Genomic DNA, 12,404 nt, shown 5'->3' with positions numbered 1-12,404 from the left:
CCATTTATTGTTTCCCATTTCCCTGTCATCTCTACACCTCTGCTAATACTCTCATAACCTTAAACCATGACGCCTCATTCATTGTGAGAACAGTAGCACGCGAGTGATCCGGCTTTTTAAAGGTGGGCAATAGTCTGTGTCACAGCTCTGTCATCAGCTGTTGGTATTTCTTCATCCACCTGTTTTTGCAGCTGCAGTGTTTGCCTCTTTAAAGGCTTAAACTCAGACCTAATATCACACGGAGGGTGTCTGGACTCTTCCCCCCACACACCCACTTACATTCACAAGCCGCCATCCAGACAGCAACACATTTGGCATCCACTAAGGGCTTTCTGCTGTCTGTGACATTTGTGTGACATTTGTGCACCATTTGGTCCCGCTCCCAAACTGCTGGCGAAATTAATCCCTTGATTACCTGTGTCCCCCCCCCTCTCACAATGGGGAAATGCTTTTCGCCCGGAGGAGGGAAGGGAGACTCAGTTTGTTGACCCACTGAATGTCAATAAAGGTCGCCAAGTCCTTTCATTACTCGAGTATTTCTGCCAGATGTGCATTTATTTATTGAATGTGACTCGTATAGGCTCGTTGTGGAACGCCGTAATAGTGTCTAGACATTTGAATGCTCCGGCATTGTTGTTCGACACGAATTGACAGTGTGTGTTCTATTAATGCTCCGTCGTCTGGAGACTGACTTTCAGGCCCGGTCTGCCCCGTGTTCTCCTGAATGTGTTGAGCATACAGTGTCTGAGCCTTCTAGATCATGATAATGCATGATATGTATTGCCGGTCGACTGACGGTGGATTTTTAAAGGCCGATGTCGTCACAATAGTTTGGAGCAGGAAAAAAGGCCAATAGCCGATTGATCAGCTGATAGTGTTGCGTTGGATATTTGAGAGGGAACTGAACACGGCCATATATTACTTTAAAACCTGTTCCTGAGACAGCGAAGTTTCAGCCCACATTTTCTAACCCTGTCGCCAGAATAAAGCGTTGATCCAAAAATTATCCAAATAGTAGCATCGTGTTGGCACAGCACTGGTGATACAGGAGCGGATCAGTGTTCTTTAACAGACTTTAACAATTTCGTAACTGGAAACATCCGGTGGAATTTGAGCTTGTGGAGACGAGATGCTGACTGGGCAGACCTGCAAGGATGACAGTGACTGAGTAGAAGGAGTGATTATTTTTTTGGCAACACGGTCGTTGCGGGGCTGGTTAGAGCCGGGTTTTTTTCAATTAATTGTCTATACTTCCACTTCTGGCTGCATAGTAGCCTGTGGTGGTCCGCCCAGTCTGGGGAATGAAACTGGCTTAACGATGGTGGGCCCATATTTGATGTTTTTATCAAAGCTCCGGTTGACAAAAGCATTTAGACCAGTGATTCTCAACTGGTGGGTCGCGACCCACTTTTGGGTCGCGGACCCGTTTTCAGTGGGTTGCGGGCCTTTGCCTGAAAAAAGTGATTTCATTTGAAGGGCATTTTTTATGCAGCGGAATTATTCCAGCATTTACGGCACTTGTTCAGCGGTGCAGGAAAAACACCGACTAATGCGTTGTGAATCACATCACGTGATGAAGCTCAGCCAATCAAATATGAGTATTCTGACATGTTTCCTGACTCGAGTGAGATGTACACACGCCGTGACACACAAGGAGAGACGAGGACATATGAGCAGAGCAGGACTGTTGAAGTGTGAGTTGTGAAAGTCAAATCATAGGACGATCTCCAAAAGAGAGAAATGTCCAGAGAGACCAGAGTCATTAGACTCTGAAGAATTCACCTATACGAGTCTGTCCAGTCAAACACCAATTTCTCTTTTTAGAAGATGAGAAAAATATAATATCGTGGCTTTTTCACAATTTAAAGCTGCAGGGCAATTCAGTGAAAATTATTTTGCTAAAATTAATTTCGTTACGTAATTTATTTTTTAATGCAGCCGTTATTTTACTTGAAATGAGAAGAACATTTATTCATGTATTTCTATGTATTATTTATAATCCATCCAGTTAAATTAGAAAAATGAGATTAATATTTGTTAAAATATAATTGGTGTACTTTCTTTATTTGATTTGACAGTTGTTTACTACACAGACGTTACTACTACTAGACTTCTTGAATATAGATATACCCAAATTATATATATAATTAGGGTCGTGGCTTGTCATTAAGGGGTGATGGTGGGACCAGACCAGTTGAGAACCACTGATTTAGACGACAGTCACATAACTTTTTATCCGCTACACAGATGCTGCCGCAAAAACACATAAATGCCAATTTTAGTGTCTCTACATCGTGTCATGCAGACAAAGTAGCAAAGGAGCTTGGGCTCGTATGCATATGATTAAGGGTTATATTATTTTGGGGCTCTCGGGGGTTTTGAACCTGTGGAGGGTCGGGGACGAAACAAATCATCCCTCACCGCATTCTGTCTCCCCACCATCCATGTTCTGCTGACACTGCACAAAACGGCATAATCCGGCGACCCCTCCTTCTGTTCATCTTTTGACTTTTTTAAACACCAGATGTTCTCTGCGTGTCTAAGCCCGTCGCGGGCTCGGGGGATCGTGACATTTTTATTTGCAGACAGTATGGCTTTTTAATTACTGTGTCGGTGCGGCAGTGTTGTAAATGTTTATAAGCTCAGAGTCACAATGGAGACAAGACCTGAACGCCGATGGGACGAGTGCTCATAATTAGTGTTACACCCACCATGCATCGCAGACGCTACAACAGAGTTACCACGGCTTCCATATTGATGTCTTAACTTGGATGTCAGGAAATCAGTCCTGGCATAGGAGATGAATTAGCCCGTCGCTACATGAGAATCCACCATGACATGCGTGTAATGGTTGAGAAACCCATCCCTGGCTGTAAACTAGATGGTCCATACCACATGAAGGTTATGTGCTGAAATGTATGCACATCTTTTATTCTAAACATATGGACAGGAAAAGGCCCGAACAAGCATTTCCAGACTGTGCATATTCTTTATTTTTTGCACAACCTCCTCCAGAGGACGTTTGTATGAGGGGGTGGTGGAGGTAGATGGCTGGACGCCTGGGGGGGGGGGGGGGGGGGGTCCCTCTCGTGTTGCTTCTTTGTTCTCTGACGCAGCAAGAGAGACCCCCTAATCTGTCACCGTCAGATACCCCGGGGCGGGGGGCGCGAGGCGAGGCGAGTCGTGATAAATACCGGAGGGGATTTGAGAGGACACTTAAGAGGGCTTCTTCATGACTTATATATGAGTATAGGGAGAGAGAGCTGCTGTTAATGAAAATACCTCAGGCCACAAACAGCTCTGTGGTTTTATTTTTCGTTTGTAGTTTCTTTTAGAGACGTATTCCTCTGCTTCGTTTGAGACCGGCGCAGATGGCAGCTTCCCTGTTTCCTAACCTTAAGACATGTTTGCAACACCACAGATCTCAAATAAGTTCAAGCCTAGTTTGTTGTCCTATAAAAACAGTGGATATTGCAACCTTGAGCATAGCAATTGGAACAAAACTGTAGAAATATTAAGTAGCAGCGAACTGGAGACCAACATGTCTATGCTGTAAAATGCATGCGAGTGTTAAACCACAACAGATGTAGGTGGCGTAAATGGAGTAAAGCAACATTTAGACTACAAAATATATCCTCTATTGTAGAAGATGAGGCGTAGTAGGAGATCACAACACATTCATCCTCAAACTTCCTTTGCGCGTTGAGAGGATGTTTGACAGCAGAGCGGTTCATAGATCCTCATTAGAAATCCACTGACGGAGATAAAGAGAGTCATTAATTTGGCTCTAAATTGTAACGCCTCACCGATATCGTGGAGTCCATTAGTATCCACTTCACTGTCTTCGCTGGTTATAGGTTTTTCCGTTACTCTCCTCTGCTGGCAATTTAAATGGTGTTCGAGAGTCAGTTCTGCGACCGTGGGCCGTTTTAGGGTTGGCTCTGTTGGGAGGAGGTCTTTCCCCCCTCGAGTATTACCGGGAGCAGACGAGGCCTGGATTAATTATAGCACATTTCCAGATTGCCTCCTTCATGCCAACCCTGTATGCTGAATAAAATCAGCAGTGAGTACATGCAGCTTATTAAAATAAAAAAAATAAAATCAATCAGTGGTGTTCTGAAATGCCGGATAAAATGATGTAGGAAGATAATAACGACAAATTGTTAAGATGCTGCCTCCAGGACTAGTTGTGCTTCGACACATTGTAATGAAACAGTGACTATCGTGTTATCGTGTTGCTGCTGTCTTTGAGTCTGCAGAACGCAGACCGACTGAATTACATGTAACTCTTGTTTATTCAGTTACTACTGTGTGTTATCCTTTTCTTCTTCTTCTATCCAGTCCTTCCCAAAAGTAAGCTTTGTGTTGTTTCTGTCCCAAGCCCCCAATCCACAATTGCTATAATTAGTGGCATGCTGATGTATTGCTTCAATACATCAGCATGTACTATGAACCGTACATGATGCTGCTTTAATACTGACATTTCCAATATCATGTCCAACAAAGAGGTAACAATGGCCAAACGCGTGTGCCCATGTGCGTGTCTGTGTCTTTGTCTTGTCGGCATCGTAGAGGCTCACAGTGGGGGGGGGGGGGGGGGGGGTTCTAGCTGTCAGCTAAAAATGCTGATGTTGCCATTTCAGTGAAAACCAGACTAGACATTTACATTTGCTTACAGAAGCTTCGACGCGGATCCCAGACAAAAGGATAATGTGGTTGCAGAGCTTATGAATATGTAAAGCTAAATCGAACATTTAATGATCCGTTCAGATCTTTGTTGATGGGTAACTAAAGTCGTGTCTCCTCCCCGTTTCTTATCGCCTTCAGATTCTACCTACCCTTTATCGTCAACATTTTCTGCATTTTATTTAATTTTTTCAGCTTCTCTTTCTGCCATATACACTATATGCTCATTAGTACTGCAAATATATATGTCCACAATGTTTTTATGTTTTCATACATCAGGAACTAACCTCCCTTTTGTACATCTGATCAGTTTACCCTTTATGATACAGGAAATCACATAAAACACAGTGGAGGGGGTTCCTGGTAGGTCAGGAATAGTGTACGGTGGCCCAGAAAGGTCAACTAAAGGAATCACGAAACACAAGCAAATTCAGAGAACATTTCCACCGATTTGACAGCACGAGATCTAAAGAAATGCTGCAAAAATGAGACGACACAACCAAATACGGAAATGCTGCGACTCACACAGAACTGAAAACAGACGTTTCCAGGAGACACTAAAAAGTGATGCACATGCCTGGGGTTCATGATTTAAATATTATTTCAGATATTTGCTGTTCATTTAGCTTTAGCCATCTTTATCTGAACCATGTTTTTTTCATTTAATTTCCATTGTGTTCAGTGGGACTTACAGCATTTCTATATTTGGTTGTGTTATTTTCATTGCAACATTATTTTGCAAGTGTCAAATGAATGATGCTTTTTTCATTTACTTGTGTCTCTTTCTTTTCCCACGTGTTTTCTTGCATTGCTTTTAGCTCTCAGAGTCACAGCAACAATGTCTGAATAACTAATTCATCACACGGTGGAGTTTTATTTACCACGTTGCCAATGAAACACCTTGAAGCTGTGAGAATGGAACAGTTTCGCCTCGCTATGGAAGTTGCTGCATTAGCGCATTTTATTCGACTCGGTAAGTGTATGTCTCACTTTGTGTGCATTTTCCTTTGAACCTCATCAATATTCTCTGTCCGAGCAGTTTTATTAGCTCCAAATGAGATTCATACAGCGACAATTGCCAATTTCATATGAAGGTGTGTCATAATTGACTGGTTTTTTTTTATCTATCGCGGTGTCGTCGCTTCTCTACAAGCGAAGAAAGGAACTCCATTTTCATTTTGCCTTAGAGGCACATAAAACAGCAACTGACCCAGATAATCAAGAGGCAACTCGGCCTGCTCTCTTTATGAAGCTCACGCCTGTCAGAGTCGGATTTCTATAAGAAATAGAAGTCATACGCGCCGGGATAATTAGTAACGCGTCACTTGTGAAGTTTATCTTTAATGTTGCTCTTTCATTTTCGTGCGTAACTGAGGTTTGGTGGTTTTGATTGACCTTTTTGATTATCTGGATCTGTGTCTTTCTCTCTCACACACTCACTCACTCACTCACTCACTCACTCACTCACTCACTCACTCACTCTCTCACTCTCTCTCACACACACACACGGATCTCCTCTACAGAAAAGGTTTCAGCGTCACTGTGTGGGGGGGGGGGCGTCTCTCTGAGAAGCTGTTTTACAGACCTGAAAGTACAACATTCTTTGTATTCATGATCTGAAAACCCCCCAAAGTGATTCAACTACTCTTCTTGGGTCGAGCAAGCACCAGATGACCCAGATGCCATCACGGTTTTTCACAGCGCAAAATATCTCCCGCGTTAGCGATCAGTTAAAGGCTCGTCCACCCCTGCGTTTACCGGGGTCTTTATCAGCTGCGGTGTGTTTTATAATCCGTTATCTGCTTGCATCCATGATGACTGCAGACAGATTGAAACAGGGCTCAGGGACATTGCTCCATTAGGCTCTGGCTCCCCTGACAGACGTTTGTGTGGACCCCCCGCCCTCCTGCTGCTGCGTTTACGTCTGCCTCGCTGACTGAGCCAGGCCCATGTGAAAGGTGCCGCGAGAGAGGAGAGCTGGCTGAATGCTAATACACTGGCCTTGAGTGGACTGCACCACCTGCAGCCCTTTTTCTGTGTCAGCAAGAGAAGCAAGGAAGCGGGCACGGGGTTTCTTTCCCCCGCAGGAAGCCGGCATTACCTCATGGCTAAAGAAAAGCCTCTGGCGTATTTCAGTGCGATTCCCAGGGAACAATTAGAAGACGTGGACGGACTCCAAGATCATTAGAATCAGAATGGAGGCCGGCGGAGGCAGAGTTCGCTCTGGCTGGCCTTCCTCTGAGGTGATTGATTGGGCTTTAGCATCGTCGTCCTGAGGGCTGGGACACTGGGACCGGCTCCTCTAACTGATGGCAACATAACTCCCAAGGACACAAAGGTTCATCTGAGAGCTGAGGCTGACTCTCTGTGAGCCATTAAAGTGTGTTTGCTGTGAAGAAAACAACATAACTCAGCTGAAATGTAAAAAGACTAGTTTAGGCTGCAGCTATCTCTGCTTGATGTAGTGTTTGGGCATCACTTCAATGACATTTAGCGGTGTTGCGTGTCCTTTTGTCATTTGCTTGGTCTCACATACTTATAATAGTAGCATCCTGTGGCTCCTGACATGCTATATAGTACGCTAAAACAGGATTTCTGGTGAAACGTTGCAGTTTGCAAACTCTGCACACTACACGGGCATGGATATCCCACAATGCAATGCGGTAGTGACGTCAACGTTCATAACAGACAATGGCTCTGTAACGTCAATAATGCTTCAATGTAAGTGTCTTTAGTCTTTTTTTTATTATTAGTTCAGCTCACATTTGCAATTCCTGACGCAGGATCAAGTCTGCTGCTGCGCTAACAATTGTTCGTTCAAAGGGAACACATTGTGCTGCTGCTTTTATGTCTGTGTGTGTGTCTGTGTGTGTGAGCCCTCTGTTAAACTTGCGACCTGACCACAATGCATTAATTGCGTTAAGGTTCCCGCATTCCCTGACCAGGAAAAAGAGTGTATCGAGAATCGATTGACAGATTGTTACAGTAGCTCCTTGTTCATGTTGAAGACTCACACATGTCTTTATAATCTCTGACCAACACTATGAGGTAGTATTTTCGACACAGCATGAAGAGTAAGACCCATAAACTTCCGGAAGCTTTCTTAATGTACTAATAATGGTTTTTTTAAACTTTGTAATAACAACAAAATTGCAAGAGTGCTGAAAAAGACATCTTGTTTTTGCAGTCTGCGCTATAACCCCAGTGCGTTTCCTGTGGCTTCTTCACAATAAAAGCCACTCTGTATTTAAATGTTAGATTTCAAATAGATTGAAATGTCGAAAAAAATGAGTGAGAAGAAGCAGGGGTTTGACTTCATGGAAATCTTGAGGCTTCAGTCATGCTTAACCACAATAGTGAGATGACACTGTGTCTTACAGGATCTCAGCTGGAGCCCACAGAGAGCATCCAGTTTAAGGAGGGTGAACTTGCTGAGTCACTGCATGTATTGATTGGAGATGTCGTCCATGAACAGCTTCTTTTTTTTTTTGCCTACAGTTTCAAATAGTGATCACACGTTGTTGCTTTGACTGCAAGCTTTTCACTACTAATTTAGACGGTGCTTGAAATGTACCTGAACATGCAGTTGTTTTAGGAAACAGACGTGGGTCTGGCCATGACCAAGTGATTTTTGGTCACTGGACTATCGTAAAAATGTTGCCACTTTGGAAATTTGTGTAAATCCTTTTTTCCCCCTTTTACTACTTTATACAGTTTCAATTTATTTTTCGTGAATTATTTTCCTCCCCAGATCATGTGTTAAGGATTTCAGGCAGAATATTGTGTCTGCTAGTCTGTGTGGTCTCCCCCTGAAAACATATGCTCTTCTGCCACTGCTTTGTAACCCACGAACTAGACCTTCACGTCAACAGAAGTTCACCATCCCAGCATAACTAAGATGGGTGGGGAGCCCCCCAGGAAGCCTGACCACAGTCAAATAAAATGAAATATCTTGATAAGAAATGAGCGCCTTGCTACGGCGTCAGAATGAAATCTGACGGTCTGCAGACCCTATGAGCAGTGGTTTTGCTGCGGCCTGCGTCAGAGCCGTCCAGGTGTGGAGTTGTTGAAAACAGTAGGGGCAGGTTCAATTCAATTCAATTTATTTTTGTATCGACCAAAATCACAAATTTGGGCTTTACAATCTGTACACATATGACATCCTCTTGTCCCGGAACCCTCACATCGGAACAGGAAAAACTCCCCCAAAAACCCCTTTAACGGGGAGAAAAGAGGGAGAGACCTGTGGGAGAGCAACAGAGGAGGGATCCCTCTCCCAGGATGGACAGAAGTGCAATTGATGTCATGTGATGAACAATGAACAACATTTACAGAGTTACAACACATTCAATGCATATGACAGAACCACGGCAGGAGGCAAGACCATGGTCCAGATATAACCAGGATCCATAGAAACCTGTGAGGAGAGAAAGCACAAAGAGTGAGTGAATGGGAGCATAAAAACAGTCCTAATGTAGGAAATTAGAGTAAATCCCAACATTTTACATAGTTCATTATTTTACAACTGTATGACTATAAATACTGTATTTCAAAATATCACTCCTATAAGCAAAGCGCTCTACGTTTTACTGTACTTTACTCTCAGTAAATAATCAATGTTAACAATTTGATATTCAAGGAGGGATTTGGTAATCCTTAAATTATTATGATGGCACCAAACATCCTGAGCCAAATTACGAAAAGTGTGGCAGTCAGTCTATTCTGAATCCAAAGTTACAGGTCAGATATGCTACTGGTTTACACCACAGGAGTTTGGTGATTCATCTATTTGATTATTAATTATAATTCATCCAGTTAAATTTGAAAATGACAAATATTGTTGAGATATTATTCAATTGCACTTCCTATGTTTGATTATACAGTCAGTTCAGTTAACTAGATACAGATACAACTGTCCGGCTACTTCAGTACATATGGGACTAAATCATATGTTCTGGACCTTTGCGTCAGGAAATTCTCTCGAGATGGACCTCGGTGAATTTTAATTGAATACCCCTGAACTAGACACTCAGACCCGGGTGTCCGACATTACCGTCACAACACACGCTGGAGCCTCAGCTGCTGCTTCAGTACACAGCTGGTCATTAGTGTTGACTTAAGTAACAGTAGCGTCAAAAAACCCTCCGGGGAGCCGCCAGATCGCCCGTCATCCGCAGTTACCAAGACGACATAATCTCACAAGATGGCGGGATGTGTAATGTAACATAAGCTTTTTTTTGTGCTGTTAGAAACGTGTGATTTCTCACGTTAGTAATGAGATCCCCAGTGTATTACGGAGGCAGGTTCACCGGTGTGTCACATGTGGAGCCATCCGTGTGCTTTTTATCCATGCTGGGATATGTGGTCTACCACTGTCTCCTGGAGAACCACCCACCTCCATCTGTCTGTGGATACTTCAGTGTGTAGGGACATGCAGACTCTGAGGACGAGCACTCTACCTTTTACCTCCGTCTTCTCCGGTCACCCCGTCCGTCCATCTGCTCTCGCTGCAGCCGTTTGCGTGCACGTGTGCCAGGTCGACCCTCACCCTCCTCCGCTCTGATCCTCGCAGCATCCCTGTCACAGAAGTAGGGCGCCGCTTCCAGGACGCCAATGACTTGATCAGCACATGGACTGTGACACATCTATGAGCTTGTTCTCTTGAGCCGGGCCCTTCGCTAAGGGCTCACAAGATAACAAGCTCATTTGTGTAACACCCATAACGTGTATTCATTTCAGTCCATGACAACTGACTGCAGTCATTAAATGCACACTGGGTTTGGAAAATGACGTCTTTATTTCTAACCTCACAGCTGCTATCACAGTCCATCATGATGCTGAGGTGCAGCCCTGAAGCCTGAGACCAATCCTCCCTTTACAGATGATTGGTAATCCTGTCCGATTTGAAAGAGCTCGAGGTCATCTGCAAGGAGAGAGCACGTCCTCACGGGGGGCAACGTTTAGATTGATGACAACAAATAATTCAAAATTAGGAAAATGAATCTACTTTCCTCTCTCCTTCCCCTCTCTCCATGGCTCAATATGAGTTAATGTGGTGTTATAGATGTTCAGCACCGGGGTTTGGCTGATGGAGTCGGCCTAATGAAAAGCCTTTTCATTGGACTATCATCTGTCAGCCATCATTAGATGGAACCATGTTAACACTGGCTGGGGGAGGCGCTTCGTTTCACTCTGAAAATAATTAACAGACCCTCACCTTGTTTTATAAAAAAAACTGCAGTTGGTAAACTCTGCATCTGTCCGTGTTGTGCTTGTGTTTTTTCCAGAATGGCACTGCCTACGGTTTCCTGGTGCGTCAGAACTCTGAGCTCTTGCGAGCCCTCGACGAGCTGGAGAAGACTTGCACCACACTGAGGGAGGAGAACGGCCTGCTGGTGAGACTAAAAATAACAAGAGTCTGTCGTCTTGACTGAAGGCTTCCTAGAAAGTAGGCCAGGTGCACAGAAGCAGCGAGCAACACACTTTAAAAAACGTGCATTGTTTCAGCGAGCTGCTGCTTCTTGCTCTTTTTATTCAGTTTATAAATAGATGAATATCTGGCCAGTGTGTTGGCCTTTCCCCATGTAGCTTCTGAATTTCCACTGGTGACAGATGGCATTAAACTGCCACTCTTCAAACCGTTAACGAGCCCTCCAGGATAGCAGGATAGTTTGTGTTCATGTTTTTGCTGATATGTGTTTCCCCATGTGTGTAGCGGAAGAGCAGCGCCCCGGAGACCGAGGAGAAGGTCAGGCGGCTGAGGAGGAAGAACACGGAGCTGTCTGTTCTCGCTAAGAGGCTGGAGGAGAGAGCTCGGAAGCTGCAGGAGGCCAACCTCAGAGTGGTACGCCGCACAAATAGAATAAGCTCAAACGGTTTCACGGCCAACTGCCTTCTTCCCACGTTCGGCCCTCGCCGTGACCCAAATGGGGAGCAGCTCATTATCAAGCACCGCCGCCCGAACCGCCGTAATGTCCGGGAGCGAGTTGAATGGAATAGTTGAGAGAGTGATGATGAATGGGTGCCTTGTTGAGAAATACCGGCACCCGATTGAATAATTTAATGCATCACTAGATCGGCTGCAAGAACTCCGTTTTCAGTCGGACGTCTCTTGAGATGTAATTTATCCACAGAAGAGATGCAACGGATCGCGATAAAACACTCCCAATAAGTTGATGGTGGGGAATCTCTGTTATCTGGTTGATCGTGAATATCCTCACCTGAGTGACATCAAGAAGCTGTTGAGCTCGCTATTATGTAGAGAAGTTAAAAATAGAGCCTGACTTTAAAAAATCCAGGAGTTATTTAAGGAAGACATACACAAACAATGTTGCTAGTATTTGTATCCCTTGGGGGAACTTATGATTTATGATTTACCTTATTTAAGGTTTGTCACCAAAGAAAGATGTTTATCCCATCTGTGATGTAATATAGATAATTGTTTTTTTAACTAAATGTAAAGGTAAAGTGATTCCAGTGTGTTTCAGTGCCATTTTAAGAGTTTTAAGCATATTTTGTTACGATAATATCGTAAATAGAAACTATTGCCTACTTGCCAGTCAGGTATCATCTGTACCTTTTCAAATAGACATAAATATCATCTTCTTTTTGTCAGATCTAGTATGAAACATGTAGTCATAGGCTGCAAATGAGCTAATACACTGACTGAATCCCTCATTGTTTGCAGAAGCTTGTTAGACAGCTACAACAAAAAGAAG

The 12,404-nt window shown here is 43.8% G+C and overlaps 1 protein-coding gene across 1 annotated transcript in view; it reads left to right on the top strand.

Annotated features, from left to right (window-relative positions):
* The window catches only part of tspoap1 (TSPO associated protein 1), a gene marked incomplete at its 5' end in the record, with an annotated part of 60,125 nt that overhangs the window by 13,404 nt on the left and 34,317 nt on the right, over window positions 1-12,404 (top strand). Inside the window, 2 exons of the mRNA XM_079283145.1 lie at window positions 10,974-11,081; window positions 11,402-11,530. Coding sequence (XP_079139271.1) covers window positions 10,974-11,081; window positions 11,402-11,530 — 237 coding nt within the window. The remainder of the gene's footprint in view (window positions 1-10,973; window positions 11,082-11,401; window positions 11,531-12,404) is intronic.

This window comes from Melanostigma gelatinosum (genome assembly GCF_949748355.1).
Source record: "Melanostigma gelatinosum genome assembly, chromosome: 14".
Taxonomy (NCBI): domain Eukaryota; kingdom Metazoa; phylum Chordata; class Actinopteri; order Perciformes; family Zoarcidae; genus Melanostigma; species Melanostigma gelatinosum.
Note: the sequence above shows the minus strand (reverse complement) of the source record. Positions and strands in the feature narration are given on the sequence as shown.